The sequence below is a fragment of the Myxine glutinosa genome, chromosome 8 (genome assembly GCF_964187855.1).
Source record: "Myxine glutinosa chromosome 8, kmMyxGlut1.1, whole genome shotgun sequence".
NCBI lineage: Eukaryota > Metazoa > Chordata > Myxini > Myxiniformes > Myxinidae > Myxine > Myxine glutinosa.
The window spans coordinates 90742607-90768293 of NC_136268.1; the positions used below are offsets into that span (position 1 = coordinate 90742607).

At 44.1% G+C, this 25687-nt stretch overlaps 1 protein-coding gene across 2 annotated transcripts; it reads right to left on the reverse strand.

Annotated features, from left to right (window-relative positions):
• Positions 1-8394: 8394 nt before the first annotated feature.
• On the reverse strand, positions 8395-25458 carry LOC137417030 (mitochondrial nicotinamide adenine dinucleotide transporter SLC25A51-like). 2 transcript variants are annotated; one of them, XM_068102751.2, is made up of 3 exons: positions 25236-25458; positions 19229-19549; positions 8395-10296 (listed from the first exon to the last, which is right to left on the reverse strand). In XM_068102751.2, the coding sequence occupies exons 1-3, from the start codon at positions 25428-25430 to the stop codon at positions 10000-10002; spliced, it is 813 nt and encodes a 270-aa protein (XP_067958852.2). In that variant the 5' UTR covers positions 25431-25458; the 3' UTR covers positions 8395-9999. The 2 variants fall into 2 exon arrangements, with proteins under 2 accessions (XP_067958852.2, XP_078639626.1); XM_078783500.1 differs by lacking the exon at positions 25236-25458 and adding an exon at positions 22777-23065.
• Positions 25459-25687: the final 229 nt, after the last annotated feature.

Below are 25687 nucleotides of genomic sequence, written 5' to 3' on the forward strand. Positions count from 1 at the left end.
AATCCGCTCACGCAGGGCGAAAGGGACTGGGCGAGCCCTGCAAAATATAGGATTGGCATCCCGGTCAACCCTGAGTTTAGCCGTATGTCCTTTCAAGGTTCCAAGCTCATCCTTGAAGACATCCGGGTACGTATCCAGCACATTTTTGAGTGTGTATGCTGCGGTAGGAGAAACATTGGCTGCCCGGAGTTGATGAATGCTTTCCCACTTCAGTCGAATTATGCTCAACCAGTTCCTGCCGAGTAAGGAAGGGCCCTTTCCAGGAATGACGATCAGGGGTAGGTGAAACTCACGGTTATCGTAGCCCACCGTGACATCACATGTACCGCAGGGAACAATCTTCTCACCTGTATAGGTGGAGAGTCCATAGGTAGTAGGTTTCAGATGGGGTCGGTCAGCATCACTCCACAGGTTTGTGAAAACAGCATGGCTGATGAGCGAGACGGCCGCACCAGTGTCGACCTCCATTTGCAATGGTCGATTGTTGACGACAACATTGGCAAGAAGAGGGTCCCGCCTATGGTGAGAATCAATATGAAGCAGGTCATACGATTCTGAGTTGTCGGAAACAGAGCTCACCTGGTCAAGCTCGGGTTCCTCCGAACCGATAAACTGATGAATCTTGTCAGCAGCTTTTCCTTTTCCCGATTTGCGAGTGATGCAAGCTGGAGCAATATGGCCAGTTTTCGAACAGAAATGGCAGGTGGCATCTTTGAACCGACACGTCTCCGGAGGGTGCTTTCCGTTGCACCGAAAACAGTTGTTGTGGGTTTGAGACTGCACTGGCTTCTGACGAGGAGCCTTGTTCCAACGTTGTGGCTGAACATGATCCAACCGATTCACAGCAGGGCTGGTACCAGATGAGCGAGTGGCACCGATGCTTGTAGCGTTGCGTTCAGCACTTTCCATGGAAATTGCGGTGTCTCTGGCATTTTGGAACGTCAGTCTTCTCTCAGCAAGCAGGCGTCTACGAGTGCGGTCATCGGACATGCCAACCACCAGCAAATCACGAAGCATGTCATCAATCGTGTCCCCAAACTCACACAGATGTGACAGTTTTTTGAGGTGTGCAATGAAGTCTGCGATCGACTGACCTTGCTGCTGTCTGCACATGTAAAAATTAAACCGACACAGGATGACTGAAGGAGATGGGTTGCAATGTTCCTTCAAAGCGGCCTTGAGCTCTGCATACGTGAGCTCCTGGATTGTCCGAGGCCGAATCAGGTTTTTAACGAGTGTGAACGTCTCACCTCCGCAAACGGACAGGAAGACGGCCTTCATCAGGCCTTCGGTCGCAATGCCGTTCGCCTCGAAGTAGAAAGACAAACGCTCAGAATACGTGTCAAAATCCCCCTCATGAGGGTCGAATTCATCGATATGGCCGAAAGATGTCATGGTCTAGATGTTTACCTTCGTCGCCATGTAAAGTATCGCGACAAACTGCGATCAATTGTCGTACGCGTTTATTCACTCTGCCAATCAAGGCCCGATTCACAGCAGCGCCATCCGAGCTCTGGCGTAGGGATACAACCCGGTCCCGGTGTAGGGATACAACGGTGAACATTTGCACTGCATACATGACACTATCTCTGAGGGCCTTTCACTCACTCGCCGCAGGCAGGTAGGTGGTCTTTCTGTCTTCTACCGACTCCTCTCCGGCCTTGCACCCCCAGCTCTCTCTGTGCTCTGTCCCCCAAATATTCCTACAGGTCGCACAAGATCTGCCAGCAACCCTCTGATGGTTAAACTGCCGAAATCTCGGCTCTCTGCTCACCTTCACTCTTTCATTCCTCTTTTCTCCCGCCTCTGGAACAAACTCCCTCACTCCCTTCAATCCCACTCCTCCCTCCAGGTCTTTAAAACAGCTGTTCACCACCATCTCTTATCTTCCCCCATCCAAAACCTTGATCTTTTCTACCCCCGCTAATTCACCCCAGATCCACCTTGTTTGAAATTCCAACTTCTTTCCTGGAAGTCCTGGCAGTGTCCATATGTTTTATACCTCTCCCACCACCCCCTTCCCATGCCCCCCCCCCCAAAGCCCTCGCCCTCTCTCAGATCTCTCGATGTCTCCATGTCTCTCGGTCCCTGCTCTCAAATGTTGTGTTTGTGTCCTTCCCCCTCTCTCCCCATCTTGTCTACCGCTCCCGATGTTATATGTTTTATGTGTCGGTTTGTCTTTCTGTGTGATTAATGTTCGCTCTTTCACGAGCCTCGATCTTGTATACAACAACAACAACAACAACAACAACAAAAAAAAAATCAGTTTGAATTCCCACTTGATCAGAAAACTATGGACATGGTGCTCCTTATCTCTTGGACAAGGGTTTGAGGCCCTAAATCTCAAAGAAGATGCCAAGACAGTCTCTTTTTACATATTGTTACGGGGTCCTCGCCTACCCCCTGGTCTCGGTAAACCTCCGAACCCCGAGAGGGTCCCCGGCAGAAAGATATGTTATCCTTGGTTGAAATCGATCAAATCAATAATGAAACCACACCAAGGGCTATGAGCAAACAATAATATATTATAAATCACACCGGAATCACGACACAAATAATAATAGCAATTCGCCCTACAATCACTATCTGAAGATGGTACCACCTTATCTAGTCCTTTAACCCAAACTCACGGCACTCCCCCAATGTCTCTGTACCCCTCCAAGGCGAAGTCGATTCGCTCCAGCGATCGTTGGATCAATGTCCGATCAAAATCAATTGAGGCCTGGACGATCGAAGCAACCCAGAGGTCACGTGGTCCAACACCCAGCACAATAGCGGTGGAATGGAAAACCTCCCAAAGACGCGCTCCGACGTATCCATTTGCGGTTCAAGCAGCGAGTCTCCTTAATAATCCTCAAAAGCCACTTTCTTGCACAGCCGTCCCCGGCAACCCACCGGGGAATAATGCCCAGCCGACGCGACAAAAACCTTTTCACGGAAGGCAGCGCGCGTGGCGAAATGGCGGACGGCTTTCACTCGAGCCGGGGCTTCGAGGCAAGGATACTCCAGACCATCAATGCAGATACCCGACTACGCAGGCTCCACAGCACTCCGGCGATGTCACCTATCGCACGAACTTCCTTTCAAGGACTCAAAGTTCACTCGCACTGTACGCTCGACCACTCGGTACGGAGCTTCAACCAAGATCGTCTTTTTACTTCTCTCCACGCCTCTTCTTCTTCGCTCCCTTTGTCTTCCAGGTCACGATCTGGATTTCCGGCCACATTTTACCTGGAGCGCTTTTTAACCTTTTCACCACAATAACCATTTCCTTTAAACAATAATAACCGTAATACTTAGAACCCACAATAATAATAACAACAATAATAATGTGCCGAATCCGTAACACTTCCCCCTCCCCCCCCCCCCCCCCCCCCTCTCAAGAAAGAAAGTTAGAACACAGCGAAAACTTTCTTTGCAGGCAAACTCTTTAACAAACACAAGTAATCAATGTTTCTCCAAAAATAAAGCAACAAACTTTCACACAACCCACAGAGCTTTCCAAAGTTAATTCACTCTGGACCAAGCGTCAACAACGACATTGTCCCTGCCCCTTACCTGCTCAATTTCCCAGTTGAACCCCTGCAAAGCCAAACTCCATCTCAGCACCCTCCGATTTTTACTTCTAGTTTCTCTTGAATGAAGGTTAAGGGGTTGTCATCAAAAACCCAAAGGCCAGCAAATCTATAGCACTTTCCCCAGGAGGCCGAGCTGAAAGCCAGGTTCCATGGTGATTGGGTGGTGAGGCCTGGAGGTATTCACTACATGGACGCCTTTAGGAACGTGGAGTTCACGGTTAGTCCGTGGAGGAAAGTTCACTACATGTACGCCTTTAGGAACGTGGAGTTCACGGTTAGTCCGTGCAGGAAAGTTCACTACATGGACGCCTTTAGGAACGTGGTGTTCACGGTTAGTTCGTGTAGGAATCTTGACTCGGCGGCTCCGCAGCATTCAGTGCTTCAATTTTTCCCGGACTTTCATAATAATTACGGTGGGACCGCCTGTCACTGTAGTCACCTGAATAGCGGTCTCCTTCTCGGCCACTATTCTGACAATCCTTCCTTCGGGAGCTGCCGTCACTCTGGGAGCCTCCATAATAATCTCGATTGCGGCCAACACCCACTCTACTACCACGTTTTCCTCATCTGTAGCCCCCTCGACGCCTATGGCCTGCCTTCTCTACGGCTATGGTCCGATCATCCAAATCCTTGCCATTCCAATTCTTCTCTGCTTCTTTGGCGTCCTTTGTGCTTGCAAACGTGACAAAGCAGAACCCTCTTGACTTTTGTGTTTCCCTGTCTTTTACCAACCGCACTTCCAAAAGCGGTCCATATTTGTTGAAGACAGAGGTCAGAACTTCTTCCTTTGTTTTGAAGTTCAGTCCACCTACAAATAACTTGCTACCTTTGTCGCCATCCCTAACTGTGGTTGTGTTATTCCCCCTACTGGACTTTTCAACAACCATCGGGTTACCATAAACTCGACCACCGGCCAAATCATTCCCAATAACAACAGATACTCCCTCTACAGGAAGAGTGGCTTGTAAACCGATGGTGACCGGTCCTGGCACCAAATCTGACTCCAAATGGATGATATGAAGTGGAGCACAAACACAGCCACCAATCCCCTGTAAACGAACACTATCACCAGTTGCCGTCTCCTCTGACAATGGCAAGATGCCTTCAAGCATTAAAGATTGATGTGCTCCTGTGTCCCTCAATACCCTCGCAGGTCTCCAGTTAGTCGAGGCTCCATCCAGTGACACAAACCCCTCTGAAATAAATGGTTGGTAACCCTTTTGAGGGCGATTTCTCACAATGGCCATTGCATTTGGAGTTGTACTAGTCGAACTCCGCTCCTGATTTTCCCTTTTCATGGTGTAACACTGGGACATCAAGTGTCCAGGTTTACGGCAAAAAGCGCAAGTCGGCCCGGAGGAGAACCTCGTGGTCTGCCTCGAGCCCCCCAGAGGATACGTCTGCCTTGGAACTGTTGTCTTCTGATTTCTAGAAGTCGTGGTATCAGAGTGGTCCTCATAGTCATCTCGAGGCCGCCCCCATGAATTTTCGTTCTCCGTCCCTGATGTACCATAGCTCCCCTGGCAAGGTCGAGGCGAGAAGTTAGGCTAGGAGAAGTTAACCATCCTGTGGGTTAAGGCATAGTCATCTGCCATGGTTGCCGCCTCATATAACTTTGGTACTTTCCTTTCCTCCAGATGTGCTTTAATGTCCTCGTGGACACACTGCTGGAATTCCTCCACCAGGATCAATTGTCGCAATAGTTCAAAGTCTTTCCCAACCACTTTTGAATCACACCACCTATCAAACATGGTTTCTTTCAATCTGGCAAACTACACATGGGTCTCACTCTCCCTCCTCCTGGCATTCCGGAACTTTTGCCGGTAAGCTACTGGTACCAATTCATAGGCTTTGAGAACGTGTTTCTTCAATACCTCATAATCTGCACATTGGTCAATTGGTAAAGCCAAATAAATATCTTGAGCTTTACCCACCAGAACACTTTGCACTAGTATGGACCAGTACTCCTCAGGCCAGTTTAACAGTCGAGCCACTTTCTCAAAGTGTGGAAAAAACTTGGCTACCTCCTTTTCATTGAAGGGTGGAACCAGCCTCACATGTCTGCCAACATCCCAGGTGTTCTGGCTAGGTGTCGAACCAGTCAGTTGCCGTCTCCCTCTCCCCGTTCTCTCCTTAACTCCAGCTCCTTGAATTTAATTTCCTGCTGACGCGCCAATTCACGGTCTTTCAACTCCCTGTCGGCTTTTCTCTCCTCTGCTTCGAGTTCCCGTTCTGCTCTTTCTTTTTCTGCTTTCCTCTCCTCTGCTTTTAACCTTTCCTGGAGTTCTCGTTCCACTCTCCTTTCCTCTGCTTGTTTCTCTTCTCTTCTCTATTCTGCTTTCCTTTCCTCTGCTTTTAACCTTTCCTGGAGTTCTCGTTCCACTCTCCTTTCCTCTGCTTCTTTCTCTTCTCTTCTCTCTTCTGCTTTCCTTTCCTCTGCTTTTAACCTTTCCTGGAGTTCTCGTTCCTGTTCTGCTCTTCTTTCCTCGCTCTGCAATTGCAACTCCAGTTTCCGGAGCTCCACCTCTTCTGGTTCCTCGGGTAACCAATCCCGGGCTACCTCTTCCCATGTTCCTTATCCCACCATAGATTGTATCACCACTGTCTGCATCTCTGCCTTCCTCATATTAGTTCGGACCTCCAAGTTAAAATGTTTGGCCAAATTCAAGAGGTCCGATTTTACTAACGCTCTGAACTGTGCTTCACTAGGGGTCACTGTAAACTTCTTTGCGTCAAACTCCATGGTGACTACTGTTAACACCTGTTAACCTTCACAAGAAATTTAAAAAAAAAAAATTTGTTTGTTTTTGGAAAAAATTTGGAATGTTGGAAAATTCCTTCCCGGACTAAATTTAGGAAATTTTATATCCCGGACGCAGACCCAATTTCGAGCCCACGAATATCAATTGGACGAGCCCCCAATTTCTGTTACGGGGTCCTCCCCTATCGCCTGGTCTCGGTAAACCTCCGAACCCCGAGAGGGTCCCCGGCAGAAAGATATGTTATCCTTGGTTGAAATCAATCAAATCAATAATGAAACCACACCAAGGGTTATGAGCAAACAATAATATATTATAAATCACACCGGAATCACGACACAAATAATAATAGCAATTCGCCCTACAATCACTATCTTAAGATGGTACCACCTTATCTAGTCCTTTAACCCAAACTCACGGCACTCCCCCAATGTCTCTGTACCCCCTCCAAGGCGAAGTCGATTCGCTCCAGCAATCGTTGGATCAATGTCCGATCAAAATCAATTGAGGCCTGGACGATCGAAGCAACCCAGAGGTCATGTGGTCCAACACCCAGCACAATAGCGGTGGAATGGAAAACCTCCCAAAGACGCGCTCCGACGTATCCATTTGCGGTTCAAGCAGCGAGTCTCCTTAATAATCCTCAAAAGCCACTTTCTTGCACAGCCGTCCCTGGCAATCCACCGGGGAATAATGCCCGGCCGACGCGACAAAATCCTTTTCACTGAAGGCAGCGCGCGTGGCGAAATTGGCGGATAGCTTTCACTCGAGCCGGGGCTTCGAGGCAAGGATACTCCGGACCCTCAATGCAGATACCCGACTACGCAGGCTCCACAGCACTCCGGCGATGTCACCTATCACACGAACGTCCTTTCAAGGACTCAAAGTTCACTCGCACTGTACGCTCGACCGCTCGGTACGGAGCTTCAACCAAGATCGTCTTTTTACTTCTCTCCCCGCCTCTTCTTCTTCGCTCCCTTTGTCTTCCGGGTCACGATCCTGATTTCCGGCCACATTTTACCAGGAGCGCTTTTTAACCTTTTCAGCACAATAACCATTTCCTTTAAACAATAATAACCATAATACTTAGAACCCACAATAATAATAATAACAACAATAATAATAAGTGCCGAATCCGTAACAATTTCTTAGTACGAGTCTGGCATTATTAGAACGCCTGGATGCCTGTGGCATAAAAGGGGGTCTGGATATATCCAAGTGTGCCTCCAAAACTATCCAGAGACTGGGAATCCTCCCTTTTTCTCAATAATTCCTTTAAAACTCTAAACTACTCACAGCCTACAATCCCTGTCTTGGGTAGGTCAATGGAGTACTGCTGTACCCTCTGTGGTGGCATCCACACTTCACATCTGACTATTGGATTATGCAGAATCTAAAGTTCTCAACCACACCACACCCTCCGCACATATCATCTGAGTGAAAATAAACAACAGCTGAGACGGATATAAAAGCAGAGCTAAAAAAAAATACAGAGCCCACTCTCTAATATTACAAGTGCATATACTAACATTGCAGTGCAACTTTGGAGGAGGGAGAGTGAAGATAAAACAATCAAATAAATATGGCCGTAAAGCATGAAAAGTTAAACATTTAATAATTATACCGTTTTTACATTGAAAAACCAGACAATACGTGATTTTCGAAATGACATATGAATGCTAAACGAGGCCTTTTGTGCATGTAGTGTGGGTACCGTATGTTTGCAGTGACTCCGTTCGACTCGCCGGGCACTTTTAACCTGCCGTTGCTAGCACGAAATCTGTAATTAAAATAGTCTTTGAAACATAATTTTCAGCATTTAGAAGAAAGAGTGGCAATTTCAAAATGCTCAACCATAATCGTTCTGTTCCTGAATGCAAATCGGATTCACGGAAATATGAGAAATATCCATGGATGAGAGGCGTCGAGTTCGTACCATTTCCTGTTAGTGCAAGCTAGCATCAGCCGAGGATATAACACGCACACGCGCACACACACACACACACACACACACACACACACACACACACACACACACACACACACACACACACATGGAAGGATGCTTCAACTTTTAATGTTAGATACAAAAATTAATAATAAATATCATCATTTCAAACTTACCCTGTACATTCATTCATAAGCCCAAAGCCTGGTGTTGCCTTAACGGTTAGGGTGCTGGCTTGGGATCCTAGGATCCTGAGTTTGAATCCTGGTCGATCGTTGAATTAACGCCAGGGGGGTTGACTCAGCCTGTCATCCTTCCGAAGTCGGCAAGTTGAGTACCAGCTCACTGGTAATTGGGGCACTGCATCAGCGGCACAAATGCGCTAAAAGAAAAATGATGCAACCATCAGCCACAGGCTGCATATGAAACAACAACATTCATAAGCCCAAGATATGTCCTTCCCATAAATGTTCTGAAGGACCTAATCCAGATAAACAGTCCATCCACTGGTAGCGATCCATCAGCAGTTTGTGTAGCACACACCCGTCCACTCGGGCCTTGCACAGACCCTCATGATCGGGAGTTTGTAGTATGAGCAGGTGTCCGTTTGGTGAGGTGAGCAAGTTCTCCAAGTCTTTAGTTGTGTAGAGATACAGCCCTTTCTCTCATGTACTTTTCCAAGTGTGTATTTTTGACTTCTTTTCGGGCTTTGTAAATCATTTTAGGTAAAAATCCTTATCCCGGACACATTATATATTTATTTCGCCCCAAAACATGCATGTTTCCTGGGATTTCTGTGCCTGCGCACCAAGCAATCTGGGGCGGATTACGTCATTTCTCAAAAGTCACACAGTGTGTATCCATTCACTTTCACACTGAGCATGGCACCCCCAGCTTAGCCAATCAAAGTACAATATATCCCTGCATATTTGCACAGCTTTGTCCAAATATGTTGTGCTTCATGATATAAACACATGCGATGAATGAACCTGCTTCACTTTCAGTGGAAGAACATCTCGGACTGCTGCAAAACAAAACTTCACTTTCAAACTTTCTTACGACCAGGAAGGGGCACAGATGCATGGCATGCTGGGTACAAAGGCAAACAAATATACCATCTGAAAGGGACACGTTCTTGCCATGAATATACTCCACCTGTAGTATGTGTCCAAGTTCCTCCATGAGCTGAAGAGAAGTGCTTAATATATTCTTCCTGCATTAATTAATAAATAAGCTAATATGGAGATATCCCTGTTGAGACATTTGTTAATGCAGTACATGGAATGTATCCATTAATCGATCCTAACAATTCTACTCTTAAATTGGACAGCTTGCAGAATGATAGTCATCAAATTCTTCCTCATCATATCCAACTAGGAAAGCTGACCAGCAGGAAAGCCAATATTTTGACATTATTTCAGGTTCAATATTTTGACAATCAAGCGGTCTTCCGCTGGGACAGTGTGTGCCCTGCCCAGCAAAGTATCCTCGTAAGGGGCAGGGGACATCATGATCATGAGGTCTCATCATACGCTTGTAATGTTAGTCATGTGCACACAATGTCTGCACAGTCCCAGATGACAACCAATCGCTGGTCTAGATGTCAGACCTGAGCCTTGAGCGCCAATTTATTTTCTGAAACACTCTGAGGTCATATGAAGAAGGATAACATGATATGGGAAATCCAAGAAATTTACTGGTAAGGAAATTCATGCTACCTATTCTTCAGTAGTTGGTACAATCCTTGGAATATCGCCCATGACAAAACTGAGCCCATGCAGTGAGCTCCAAGTCCAGCATATAGATGCCCAATACCTCTTGAAGCTACAAGCCGTGTCGTGGTTAGAAAACCAAGGTGCTCCCCCTCTATTTGGGCTTGCATGTTCATTTTTATGGTATTGATAGGGTAAAAAACGATGCCTGTAAGAAACGATGCAACTCCACCTGAAAAGGCCCCTGCTAAGAATGCATTCTGTTGGACAATTTTTGGCAGTTGTTCAGCTGTTGAGTCCTGAGGATGGGGTGGAGATAGTACAAATACACAAGCATCAGTGTTTGAAGAAGGGGCATGTTGCATGTATTTTAAAAATTACTTAAGCACATAAAAACACTATCTTATCAGCGTCTCGAGCCCTATTGTCTATACTCAACACATTTACGTCAGGTACAGTCATTCCGTGAACCTGTTTCGAACCACAGCATGCCTAAGCAAAGTGTCCTCTCCTTTTGCAGCTGTTGCCACGGTGTCGAAATTTACATCAACTAGGGCGTGCCCGCACGTGCGTGCAAAAAAACATGCGTGCAAACAACAACAACAAAAAAAACTTTGAAACCACGTGGCAGTAACGACCACAGAACCCCCCCCCCCCTCTATTTACATGAAATGGTTTGGTCCATTCGCAACGACCACAGAACCCCCCCCCCCCCCCCCCCTCTATTTACATGAAATGGTTTGGTCCATTCGCAAAGCCAAAGCGAACGGCTTGCCAGTACGGTGACCATACCTTGGGAACCACTTGTCCGATTAATTTCAAACCTTGAAAAGGCACATCCTCGGGTCCCCAGCAATATACCTGGCAAGTTTCAAGTATATCGGACCGGTAGTTGTCGAGAAACAGCGGTCGCATACATACATACATACATACATACAGACAGACAGACAGACACACACACACACAGAGATTACTGGAATTATAGATAGATAGATAGATGACATTCACTTGAGGGACAAAAAAATATTCAAGACCACAAGTGCAGTCTCATACCAATTATCAGCTACTGTCATTGTGCAGAAGAGTCTCTGGCCTTGTCCACCTAGGCAATGCTTCGACAGCACGTTGTTTTCAAAGACACGAGTCCAGACCATAAAAAGCATTGAAGGCTCACCCGGGATTTGCAAAAAAGGTGTGGGTGGATTCAAATTCAATCCCATCCTCGTCGTCAATATTTTTACCCTCGCCAGAGGAGAGGATATTGCATTTGAGTCCGTTTCTTTGTTTGTTTGTCCGCACAGAATAAATATGATTTTCTCTGCAACCGTTGGTCCGATTGACAGGGAATTTTCACCAAAGGTACAACACCACCTGTAGAATTTTTGAATGATAATTACACTACCGGTCAAAAGTTTTTGAACACCTCAATTTTTCCAGTTTTAATTGAAATTTATGCAGTTTAATGTCCAGTGAATAACCTAAAATGGTACAAAGCTAATCAGTAAACTGCTCGAGGTAAAAAAAAAAGTTTAGGTTAGCAAAAACGGGGAAATATGGTATATTGCACAGTTATATTGTAAAAAAAAAAAGGCTTTCTTCAGGGAACAAGTAATGGGTTAACAACTTACTGCTGTTCTGCAGCAATGTAAGTAAATTAAGCCTTGAAAGTTGATGCAAACAATTCCTACAGGTGTCCAACCTCTGCTGATTACTTGATTACAAACGCCCTGCCTGTATAGAAGCAGTATTGGAACAGACTGTTATTACACCCTCTGAAGCATTATTTGGACAATATTGCACTGCAGGAAGTAGTATATTGGAAAATGGAGGAAACTGACAGGAAGAGGTCTGGCAGACCCAAAGCCACAACAGAATCAGAAAACAAGTTTCTGAGAGTCAACAGCTTGCGTGATAGGCGGCTCACAGGACAGCAGCTTCAAGCACAGCTTAACACTGGTCGAAGTAAGCAAGTCTCAGTTTTAACTGTGAAGAGAAGCCTTTGAGCTGCAGGTTTGACAGGTCGAGTGGCAGTAAGAAAGCCATTGCTACGATGGCAAAATAAGAAAAGAGGCTTGCCTGGGCCATGAAGCACCGCCAGTGGACTAATGAAGACTGGAAGAAGGTCTTATGGACCGATGAATCAAAATTTGAAATCTTTGGTTCATCATGCATGGAGGAGGAAGCGTGATGGTCTGGGGCTCTTTTGCTGGATCCAGATTCGGCGACTTGCACAGAGTGACTGGCACCCTGAACCAGAAGGGCTACCACAGCATTTTGCAGCGCCATGCAATACCCTCTGGTGTACGCCTAGTTGGTCAGGGGTTCATCCTACAGCAAGATAATGACCCTAAACACACCTCCAGGCTATGTCAAAACTACCTTCGAGGAAAAGAACAAGACGGTAGGCTTCAAATCATGGAATGGCCAGCACAGTCTCCAGACTTAAACCCCATCGAGCTGGTTTTAGATGAACTGGACAGAAGGGTGAAAGCAAAGAAACCTACAAGTGCAACACATCTGTGGGAACTTCTGCAACAGTGTTGGGAAGAACTTCCCGAACAATATTTGATTTCCATTGTAGAAAGAATGCCACGAGTGTGTTCGGTGGTTATATCTGCAAAAGGTGGCTACTTTGCTGAATGAAAAATGTAAATTTAATTTTGCTAAACAAAATGATTCTATGATTTCTCTTTTATCTCCAATTGTTTATTTGTTCTATGCTTAATTTCAGAGTACATTGAGACATTAAACTGCATAAATTTCAATAAAAACTGGAAAAATTGAGGTGTTCTAAAACTTTTGACCGGAAGTGTATGACGCCATAGGTCACGTGGTTCGCCTGCCATCTTGGAAAAACCGAAAAACTTTGCACCTCTAAATCTCAGAAAGTGCTGCATAGAAAAAATTGAGACGTGGCTCATTGTAAAGAATTCTCCATGGGGAATAAAATATGTTAATGATGATGTCATGGGTGCCTCCATTATGACGTCATAATTCGACAAGTACAAAACTTCATCCGATTAAGATGAAATTTCTTGAGCATAATTTAGGAATAAATTCGTTTAGAAAAGAAATAATGATGACGTCATCGGTCACGTGGTTCGGCCCCCCTATTTGATTTAACACAAAAACCTTTAAAATCACTGAAAATACATCCTGGCGAGGGTTTGCAATCTCTGATTGCTCTTTTTCTTGTCCCTTATGTATTCTGAAAGTGAAGGATTCAAAAGTGTTCAACAGCTTTTATTCAACCAAAATCTAGAAGACATGTTTCGTATGTCCTCCCCACACTGCTTCCTCTCCTCTCCAAGCAGGCCCTTTATGTACACTGTCAGCCCCTAGTGTCCACTATACACAATACCACACCACACAGTCATGTACGTGTGGCAGCGCAATACTTTGCAGATATGTTGTACGGCCCATGTACCCTGGTACCTTACAAAACAATAACAGAAATGTCTAGCAATATAAAACAAAGCAACTTTCGCAAAACATTAATGGAACATGACTGTCGTCAATTGTTGTTTGATCGATCGATGACTTATATGTCCTTAACTGTCGAAATAAGCTAATACAAATACAGTTACTAAAAAAAGGTTAAAATGATGATAGGATTAACATCGATATATTAGTATAGTGTCAGAAGCAGATAGTTCTTCTATCGCAGGGGTCAGCAATCTATGGCTCGCGAGCTCATCTGGCTCTTTTACGATCCCAATGTGGCTCGCAGAGTCTCAAAGTTTATCGGTGCAAATGCACATATAGAGATCAAATAAACAGACGAAACACTTAATTCCAAATATTACGATATTTGTTGATAAAACATATTTACAAAAGACAAAAAGGTTGTAATTTTGAGGTGTGTATTTATTTAATTGAGATCTGCCTACCATCCTACCCACTCATCTTATTCTTGTTGTTTATTGCCCCAGGCCTGTCCCATGACAGGAGACAGATCTTATTAGCACATCCCCTGTACAGCAGGACACAGGGTTTTGCAATCACTTGTGTGTTGTTGGTTGTTATCCCCATTAGTGGGTTTCAGGAGCTGGAACGGAGTCCTCTCAGGACCCAAAATATCCATCTCTGCTTCGGTAAGAGATCACGGTTCAGGAACCAAACTGTTCAACTTTTTCAGAGTTTTGTTCCAAGGGCTCTTTTCAGGATCGTCACCGAACCCCGGATTGCCTCCAATTGCAGTTCGTTTGTGGTAATATTTCCGGGATGTTTTTAAAATTTCAGTGAGGTTCTTCTTTATCATTCCTGTCACTCCAATTTATCACCGGTACAATTTCGATGCTCTTCAGCTTCCAATATCGCTTGACCTCATTTTTGAGGTCCTGGTATTTGGTCATTTTCTTGATTTCTGCATTGTTTAGACCAAAATCACTGGGTACTGATATCTCAATCAGCAATGCTGTCTTTTCCTTTTTGTTCCTGAGTACAACGTCCGGACTTAATGCTTTGTTTTCTATGTGCACGCTCGATGGAATCATCAGGTCGTACATGAGCATGACGTCCTCATTTTCAATGATTGCCCTTGGTTCGTGTTTCCATGAGTTTTCTGCGACTGGGATGTTTACATTTTTGCAGATATGCCAATGAATCACTTTGCATACTTTGTTGTGCCGTTGTATGTAAAGTTGTTCTGATAATAGTTTTTCGATCATCTTGCAGAATCTACACTTGTCCATCTGGCTTAGTCCCACCATCTTTTTAAATCCATTGGTGTAGTGTCCTTGATCTTGGGCATTTATTATGATTTGTTCACCATCCCAGTTGAGCTGACCTCTTCTTAGCCATTCCAATGAGCCTTATTTGTCTATCCCCACTCCGTCCAACTCTTTTTTGTATTTCCTGCTCTTTTGTCATTCTCCCAGTTGTTGGTGTAAATTTTTGATGTTTCTTTTTATATATTTATTTTGTCTTTTTTGCTATTGTTGGGGCTGTATTTGTTGCTTTTTCATTTTCCTGTGTGCAATCTTCTATTCACACCTGTGTTTGGAAATTATTTGCAAGGTGAGTTAGGGATACTTTTTCAGGTGTGTTGTGTTCATGTTTGTTTACAAATTGCATCCGATAGTCTCTTGAGCTTTTCACATACTCGGCTAGTCCTACACTCGTCGCTCAGTGCACCTGGTTGAGTTCAATCAGGCCGCTCCCTCCATCTCATCTCAGTAGGTACATTCTCGGGATGCACTAGTTTTTCTAAAACAGTGTGTGTTTGTGTGTGTGTCCGTGTCGTAACGTTTTTGCCATTTGAGTTTTGTCATCAAATTTTCACCAAAATTTATTTTGATAATACGGAGAAGGCAAATTAATAATTTTCACAAAAGGTTAAAATCACATAAAATCATCAATTTTCATCCAATTGACCTGAAATTTCAATTTACCATGAGTTTTGTCATCAAATTTTCAACAATGCTTTATTATGAGGATATGGAACAAGCAAATTAATAATTTGGACAAAAGGTCAAAGGTCAGCATCACATAAAATCGTCAATTTTCATCCGAATGACCTGAAATTTTAATAATGTGCATATTGGGTCACTGAATCGGTTCAATAATCAAAAGCTAGAAGCCAATTTATTTTTAGATCAAAAGGCCAAAGGTCAAGGTTGTGTAAAATCGCCAATTTTCACCCAATTGACCTGAAATTTAAAGAATTTGCATAGTGGGTTACTGAATTGGTTTACCAATCAAAATGTAGAAGTTGATTGTTTTTTTTAATCAAAAGGCCAAAGGTCAAGGTTGCGTAAAATCTCCAACTTTCACCCGATTGACCTGAAATTTGAAGAATTTGCATATTGGGTCACTGAATTGGTTCACCAATCAAAAGGTAGGAATCGATTTTTTTTTTTATTTATCAAAAGGCAAAAGGTAACGGTTGTGTAAAATCGCGAATTCTCACCCGAATGACCTGAAATTTAAAGAATTTGCATATCGGATGACTGAATTGGTTCAACAATCAAGAGGTAGGAGTCAATTGTTTTTTTTAATCAAAAGGTCAAGGTTGCATAAAATCGTGAATTTTCATCCAATTCACCTGAAATTTTAAGAATTTGCATATTGGGTCAGAGAATTGGTTCACCAATCAAAAGCTAGAAGCTGATTATTTTTTAGATCCAAAGCTCAAAGGTCAAGGCTCCATAAAATCATAAATTTTCATTATGTCTTTTTTTAAACTGTTTTTGTTATTTTGAGCATACAGAAGAAGAAGAAGAAGAAGAAGAAGAAGAAGAGGAAGAGGAAGAAGGAGAGGAGTAAAAAGAAGACGACTTCTGAATACAAACGGACGGCTTTGCATTTTCAGATGCTTTCTAGTTGTTGCTTGTATTCCTGAGTCTGTAGTTCAATTGAGTTCTGATTGGTCAATATATCTTCCAGTGAGTCCATCTGTGCAAGAATGGAATTAGAAAGACTGCACTCGGGTGTGTTCCGTATCAACGGTTTGGAACGGAGCGCTCACTTGAGTGCTTAAAACCACTTGGTGAACGCTCTACAAAAACCTGGTAACGGGTATGTTCCATTATCAATATAAACGTTACATTTTTAGTATTTCATAATTACACTTCCACAATGAAGTAGGCTATATGTTCATTTTGTGTTTAAATTATATGATTGGATCTTTGTGCACAAACTGCTAAAAGGATTTAATTTTGTTTGGCTCCTCTGCTCAACAAGGTTACCGACCCCTGTTTTAAGGTAACAAACTACCATGTAGTCTTTTACATACACATGTCTGATGTTTTTCAAGAAAAAAATATTTGGACCAGGACATTTCTCCCACATAACAAAACACAGCATTTAACAATGCACAGCCTCACCAAGGTATATTACTTTTAATTTGATGGACCATACACTTTATAAATTGCTGCTGCTGCTGAAGCAGTTTCTTGGCAAGAGTTATACAGGTTGGCTTGTCATTGCCATTCCAGAATTGTTTGCACGTGCTCTATACGTTTAAATCAAATGGTCACTGTCAAGCAAGGATGCAGCACCTACCATTTAAAAATCTTTGGTCCGACTCGGCCGTGAATTGAACTGCCGACCTTAGATTCAGAGCGGATGCTCCAACTCTTACCATGACACCACTGAGTCTGGTTCGTATCTTTATACTGTACATTTTCTATGAAATTTGCATGACATTTACATCCATCATATGCTTCTACACAGTACACTTTCAATGAAATTTGCATGATATTTACATCCATCATATGTTTCTACACAGTACACTTTCTATGAAATTTGCATGACATTTACATCCATCATATGCTTCTACACAGTACACTTTCAATGAAATTTGCATGATATTTACATCCATCATATGTTTCTACACAGTACACTTTCTATGAAATTTGCATGATATTTACATCCATCATATGCTTCTACACAGTACTCTTTCTATGAAATTTGCATGATATTTACATCCATCATATGCTTCTATACAGTACACTTTCTATGAAATTTGCATGATATTTACATCCATCATATGCTTCTACACAGTACTCTTTCTATGAAATTTGCATGATATTTACATCCATCATATGCTTCTACACAGTACACTTTCTATGAAATTTGCATGATATTTACATCCATCATATGCTTCTACACAGTACTCTTTCTATGAAATTTGCATGATATTTACATCCATCATATGCTTCTACACAGTACACTTTCTATGAAATTTGCATGATATTTACATCCATCATATGCTTCTACACAGTACACTTTCTATGAAATTTGCATGATATTTACATCCATCATATGTTTTTACACAGTACACTTTCTATGAAATTTACATATTTACATCCATCATGTTACGGATTCGTCACTTCCGTTGTTGTGGTTTTCATCCACTGTAAACATTTTTGATTCCATGTACTATTATTGTTGTCGTTTAAGGGAAATAGATATTACTATTTTCAAAAGGTAAAAAAGTTAAGGTTTTAAACGAAACCGGAACCGGACGACGACGAAGAGGGAGAGGAGGAAAAAAAGGCGGAGCGAGTGAGTCGGAGAAGAAGCCTAGCTGCTTCGAGGTCTGGAGCGAACGGGAGTCACGAGTGAACTTTGGGTTTCCCAGGAAAGGAATTCCTGCGACAGAGTTGTTATCGCTGTGACAGATCAACCTGCATGTCAGGTTTTGCGGTTGATTCCGAGGAGAATCATCGTAGTGCCGTTACGCCTCGAGAACGGGCCGTCGGCCATTTTGACTCGCGCGCTTTGCGCTTCGCTCAAGGTTTTTTCACTTCGCTTCAAACCATTTTCACCGCATTCAGACGTTAATCTGGTGTGTGTGTGTGCAACGTGGCTTTTGAGTTGGAAATCTGCGGTTCGCCGAGTGGGAGCCGTGGCACGTCCATACCCGAGAGTGTGATTTCCCAGTCGCCTTGAGGGTGCCTTTACGCAGCTTTGACAGGGTAACTGTCAACCCAACGGGATTCTGGTCTCGATATGACATCGTACGGACGATCACTGGAGTTGATAGACTTTGGCTTGATGCCGGAATACGACTTTGGCTTGATGCCGGAATACGACTTTGGCTTGATGCGGGAATAGAGACATTGGGAATGTTCTTCTTTTCGCTCACGTGGAGCACAGTGAGTTTTATTGTACGAACCTGATGATACCATCATAGGAAATATATATTGGTTGTACAATTGATTACTATTGTTGTTGTACTATTATTCTTGTGTGATCTTCATACAATACTTGGTTGTTGGTAACAATTGGTGTGGTTTCACCATTGATCTGTGACATACAGAATAACACGTCTTTCTGCCGTGACTCCTCTCGGGGCTCGGAGGTACACCGTGACTCCTCTCGGGGCTCGGAGGTACACCGTGACCAAGGGGTTTGGGGAGGAGCACGTAACAATAATATGCTTCTACACAGTACACTTTCTATGAAATTTACATGATATTTACATCCATCATATGCTTCTACACAGTACACTTTCTATGAAATTTACATGATATTTACATCCATCATATGCTTCAACACAGTACACTTTCTATGAAATTTACATGATATTTACATCCATCATATGCTTCTAAACAGTACACTTTCTATGAAATTTGCATGACATTTACATCCATCATATGCTTCTACACAGTAAACTTTCTATGAAATTTGCATGACATTTACATCCATCATATGCTGAGAAAATGCTAATTTTGTGCTTTGCTTTGTGCAAGCAAGGTTCATGAGGAGCGTCATGGGACATACCTTGAGACACAGGTAGAGCGCGAAACTTGGCCCATTGCGCAAAAGCACGGGCGTGAATCCCAAGTAGAGCTCATGCAAGGCATTCCGCCGCCGCACCAAATCGACGAGCACCGCAAACGCGTGTGGGAAGCGCGTGTTATGCCGTGGGTCAACCAGCAGTGCCTGCACGCGCTCACAAGGCACGAGCACTGCCTCCAGGGAGCCGGCAAGCAGAGCGGCCGCACTCTGCGTGCTTCGGTTCTTGCGGCACAACCCGACATTCTGCAACTGGTTCAAGGCGACCTCATAGTTTCCATACATGAGGGAGCGGCAGACAAGACGCTGGGGGGACGTGGATGGAAAAATAGAAGCAACTTTGGATATAAAAGGTAGGATAAAAAGAAGAAGAAGAAAACATGTAGTGACGACATGGATGGTTCTCTGACAATCATTTAAAGCTTTTGTTAGAAAAATGTTGTCTCAAAATAAAATTTCTCGTTTAAAGGAAGATAAACTTTTTAGTGGATTTGAGGGACAGGTAGAATAATTAATGGCAAAAAGAGGGATGCCAGAGTAAAAGCAAACGAGGGAGCTAGTTTGCTCCAAAGGGTTCACACTCCAAATATCAGCTTCTCCTTGCTTCCCATGGTGGATACAAAACCCGATTCCATCGATATAAATACTGATTCCATCCATCGATATAAATACTGATTCCATCCATCGATATAAATATCGATTGCCTTTTACAATTACAGCTTCAACGTTATCGCCAAACTCCTTATCAATCCCTCTCTCTCGTCCCTCCAGGTCTTTAAAGCAGCTGTTCACCACCATCTCTTATCTTCCCCCATCCAAAACCTTGATCTTTTCTACCCCCATTAAAGCACCCCAAATCCGTCTCTTTCAATCCCCAACTTCTTTCTTGAAATTCCTGGTAGTGTTCATTTGCTTTACACTGTGTCCCCCTCCCTCCTCCCCCAGCCCTCTCCCATCCACGGATCTACCGACGTCCTTGTTCTCTACTGTTGTTGTGCTTGTGTGCTTTCCTCTCCCCCACCCCCCCCCCCCCCCCTCTTGTCTCCCGCTCCCTTCATTGTATGTTTTATGTGTCTGTGCATGTTTTTATGTTCAATCTGTTAGCTCTTACATGAGCCTCGATTCTGTATACAAAAAATATATATATTTAAAATAAAAAAAAATTTATTGATGAAGTTGATAGTGCAGGCATGCCTTGCTATCTATCTATAATTCCAGTAATCTCTGTGTGTTTGTTTGTACGTTTGTACGTTTGTACGTTTGTTTGTTTGTCTGTGACCGCTGTTTCTCGACAACCACGGGTCCGATATACTTGCAACTTGCCAGGTATATTGCTGGGGACCCGAGGATGTGCCTTTTCAAGGTTTGAAATTAATCGGACAAGTACTTACCGAGCTATGTCGATTTAGCCGTTCGCCGTTCGCTTTGGCGTTGCGAATGGACCAAACCATTGCATGTAAATAGAGGGGGGGGGTTCTGTGGTCGTTGCGAATGGACCAAACCATTCATGTAAATAGAGGGGGGGGGGTTCTGTGGTCGTTACTGCCACGTGGTTTCAAAGTTTTTTTTTGTTGTTGTTGTTTGCACGCATGTTTTTTTGCACCCACGTACGGGCACGTCCTAGCTTATATATAGTACGGGCATGCCCTAGTTTTACCAATACAAACATGGTGCAGAAGAGGTCTACGTCAACATTTAAAAGTGGTTTTGGATATCTTGATTCTCTAAACCAGGGGTGGCTAACCAGTCCAGCATAAAGAGCCAAAAAAAAAACTCACACCATTGCAAAGAGCCGCACAACACCTGCATGCTCACACTACAACAACAACTTATAGGCCTAATGACATAATTAATAATTATATGTATTATGGTTATGTCATAATTATCATAATCCATAGCTTGACAGTTTTCATAGGTCGTTTATTACCTCAGTGAGACACCTGGCAGTCTTTGTTTTCCACAATCATTTTCAGGTCTGGCTTGTACTCAGTTGTGGCCACTCGGAGCAACTCTTTCACATGTGTGTCCATAAGAACAGAGCGATGTCTTGACTTCACTTGTTTCAGAGTAGAAAAAACTGATTCACAGACATAAGTTGTCCAAACATTCACATTAGCTTGAGTGCAGCCTGTTTGACACTTGGGTATCTGTCTGTGGGCACAATTTTCCAAAACTCTGTGCCTGTGGTTCCTTATCTCAAGACACATTTAAGTCCATCATCCTCAGAAAGTTCTATCATCTCCAACTGGGATGCTGCTTCATCTGCCACGAAGGGGGCTTTTAAACAATCCGATTCAGCAGTGAAAGGGTTGATGAGGAATGTGATCTGTGGTTGTTGTTTCTTCAGGTTGCAGAATCTGTCCTCAAAACTCTGCTGCAGATTTTCAACCAGTGTTGCAAAGCGTGCAATGCTCCTTTTTGTGACCTCAGCTGCTTCTCCATTTGCCTTCAACAAGGAGGGGAAATGTGTGAGCTCTCCCTTTTGAAGATGGGTCTGGAAGAGCTTGAGTTTGTTCACAAATGTGAAAACACTTTGCACCAGGTCAGGCAGCATTTTTAACTTCCCTTGCAGATCTAGATTCAGTTTGTTCAGATGATGCAGCATGTCGACCAGAAACCCCAAATCTGACATCCACTGTGGGTCATGTAGCTCAGGATAGTCCTTATGTTTCTCTGCCAGAAAGAGCTTCACTGGGTCCAAAAGTTCATAAAAACGGGAAAGCATGTTACCTCTTGAAAGCCATCTCACAGTGCAGTGGAGAAGCAGATCATTGGGAAGGTCTTTGTCCAGTTCAGCTATGAGGTTTTTGAACTGTCTGTGCTTGAGAGCATGAGTGCGAATAAAATTCACAATTTCTAGCACAGGTTTCATGACATGGTCCAAGTTCAGCTTCTTAGACACCAGGTTCTCTTGATAGATGATGCAATGAAATGTCCAAAAATCAGGTCAACGGTCATCAGCTTTACACAGCCCTACAAGGCCATTTGCAGATCCCAACATAGCTAATGTGACCGTCTGTGGCTATTGCTGTTAGTTTTGGTAATTGCAAATTTGCCTTCTCAACAACAGTCGTGAGTGTCTCTTTCAGGTCGATGGCGCGGGTCCTATCTTTAAACGGCACAACGTCAAGCAGCTCTTCCTTAATTGTGCAGTCTTCTGCTACAGACCGTACAAATATTGTCAACTGTGGCTTATCTTGAATGTCGCAAGACTCATCGAAAGCAATGCTGAAATACCGACATTTTTCAAGATCCGTCTGCAACTGTGTTTCAATGGAGTTGTTAATATGTGATAGTCTCTGTTCAACGGTGTGCCGTGACAGCCGCAGGTCTGACACAGAACGCTTCAAACTGTCATTTTCAGGAGTGAGGATGGCAACAACATCCCTGAGACACGTTTTCACCAACTCCCCTTCACTGTATGGATTTTTAGCTCGAGCAATGTTCCATGCCAACTGATATGATGCTAATGTGACCGTCTCTGAGTGCTTCGCTAATTTCCGAAAAAACTGAGTCTGCTTCAATGCATTTACCTTGTGCTTGCGAAGTTCACTGCCTTTGGGAAAATCCCGGGCCACGTTATCATGGAGTGAGGTGAAATGGCGCTCCAGGTTTGAAGCTTTAAAATGCGACAGTGCATTCTGGCAAATCAAGCACAAGGGTTTCCCATTTCGCTCCGTAAAAAAATACAATTCCTCCCATTCAGGCAAAAATGCCCTGTGCTCCTCTTCATATTTGCGCTTAGCTTTACGTTTTCCTGACTCTGACATGGCGATCCGGTCACTACCGCTAGGCTAGTGCTAGCATAGCCAACTAACTTCCGGGTCTGCGTGCGCAAATGTGTTTCATGTTTGGGCTCATGCATGACTAGTGGGAGATTTCTGTCAAACACATTACCACAAAATTATCTTTTATTTTTAAAATGTTGGCAAATGTATTGGCAGTATAGTCAAATATTCAAGTGCATTTTGATTTTATAATAGAAATACATTTTAAAATGTAAAAACATGCACCGATAGAGCAGCCCCTTGCTGGCTACAAGAGCTGGCTAAGAGCCGCATGCGGCTCGCGAGCCGCGGGTTCGCCACCCCTGCTCTAAACGAATGCACCAGAAGGATGACACTGCATTATGCAATGGATGCCATACTCATTGGAATTGGAATGATAGTTTTATAGTTCAATCCAATTATTGTGCAACCAGAGCAAGCAATCATTCGAGGATCATATCCCAATATATCCCTTGTAAGCCTGGTGTTGGCTTAGCGGTTAGGGTGTGGCTTGGGATCCTATGGATCCTGGGTTTGAATCCCGGTCGATCGCTGTATTAACGCCAGGGGCGTTGACTCAGCCTGCTGTCCTTCTGAGGTCGGCAAATTGAGTACGGTCGGGAATTACAATGGTAATTCCCTGTGTCGCAAGAGGCAACTAACAGTAAGGGCATCCGGCCATAAAACATTGCTTCAAAAAGGGAACCCTTCAAAAAGGGAACCACGGTGCCAGAAAAAGGCCAACCACTGCTATGCGGCAAAAATGGCCTCGAAAGGCGGTTGATATCCCTTGTCATTTCCACATGTACATTTTAGAACCATTTTCTCATGGTTTATGCAAAAATGGCAAAACATTTTAAAGTAACTCTCTCTTCTCTCTCCTCTCCTCACCTCACACCTCATTTTGCCTTCTTCCCTCCATCCTATTTTAACACCACCGATGGTGAGAAATGTATAGACTCGAGGAGACAACTTCATGTAGCTTAATGAAAAAGATAAATATTTGTTTGCAGTCATCTGACAAACCTTTCATGTTGAACCACTTGATTTATTAGCTGCTTAATTAAATTTATTTTTCACTTTCCAATTTCAATAGTTTAAATGTTTTCAGCCACATTTGGGTTTTTTTTTGTCTACAACAGAGGCTTGTGGGAGAGCCAGAGTAGAATGGAAGGGAACAAAATTGAAAGGGGGAAACACTAGCAGCAGAGTACAAGTGATAGTGAGATCAAGGGGAAAGGTGGAACACATGGAGTGAACAAGCTGAATGAAACACAGCAAGTAGAAGAAGGGAAAAGCAGCGATGAAACCGAAAAGGAACAAACCAACCGACAAATTGACAAACAAAAAGAGGTGAGGGAGAGGGAGAAAGAAATCACAATAACCTGTAAAAAGTCAGTGCATGGGAAAGGAGTCATCCCGGAGAGGGGACGGGGCACTGGGGAAGCAGAGAGGGGACGAGGTGCCAGGGAAGCAGAGAGGGGACGGGGCACTGGGGAAGCAGAGAGGGGACGAGGTGCCAGGGAAGCAGAGAGGGGACGAGGTGCCAGGGAAGCAGAGGGGGAACGGGGCACTGGGGAAGCAGAGAGGGGACGAGGTGCCAGGGAAGCAGAGAGGGGACGGGGCACTGGGGATGCAGAGACGTGAGAGAACCCGGGGCATAGTTGCAGGAAGTCATGAATGACTTCCTGAAACTATGCATTCTGTCTTGCATTTGTACAGATTGAAAGGAAGTAACCATAGCTGTGACTATTCCATGGCACTATCTAGGTCCTTCCGGATGACTGAAGTAGATGCTTGGTCGAAAGCTGGTCCATACACTTTGGCATTATTTTCGTCGACTTGGATACTGCTTTGGTTTGAAGGCGGCAGGACATTGATGAAGATGACAAATCGCGACGACCCAAGGACACTACCTAGCGGTCCCACCGAGCACGTCTGCCAAATCTGATTTGGCTCCATTACCGATGACCCTTTTACGTTTCAAATTTCGCAATTTTTTTGTCCGTTAGTAGGTAACACATAGATGTCCCAGTCACGATTCGTTCAAGGGCAGTGGTGTGTCGCAGGCATTTCGTGCAATTACATGGCATCACGTGGTTAGCTCCACATCATGGCACTACTTGCAGGTAGTAGCATTAGAAGCGACCACCGAGCTATTAAGCTTGCATGCGTACAATCAAGATGAGTTTGAAGAGACCATAATGAATGGGAATGGCACCGACCTGCAGGAGCGGCGGAATGAGTCCACGCAGCAGCATCGCCCGCATCCCTTCAGCACGCAACGACGCGAGCACAGACCGCCTCAGATCGCTTGGCGACAACTGCTGCCGCTCGCTCAATTTGAACACCGGAAAAACCAGCAGGGTGCTCACCGAGGCCGCCACGACCCCACTGCTGTAGCTGTCGAACACAGGCATGGCTGTCCTGCAGATGCGAAATTGCGTCTTCTCCCGGATGTGAAGGGTGGTATAATCGCAGGGAATTTAAATAAAATGCGATTTGAGGATGGGGATTGAATGGGGTTCACGTCTGTTTGAAGAGCAGCTTACTCAACATTCGTCAGAGCAGGATTGGCGGGAGCAGGATTGGCGGGAACCAAGGGTCTTCTCCCGGATGTGAAGGGTGGTATCGATCGCAATGATAGGGCATGTGACGTCACACTGCGTTAAACACG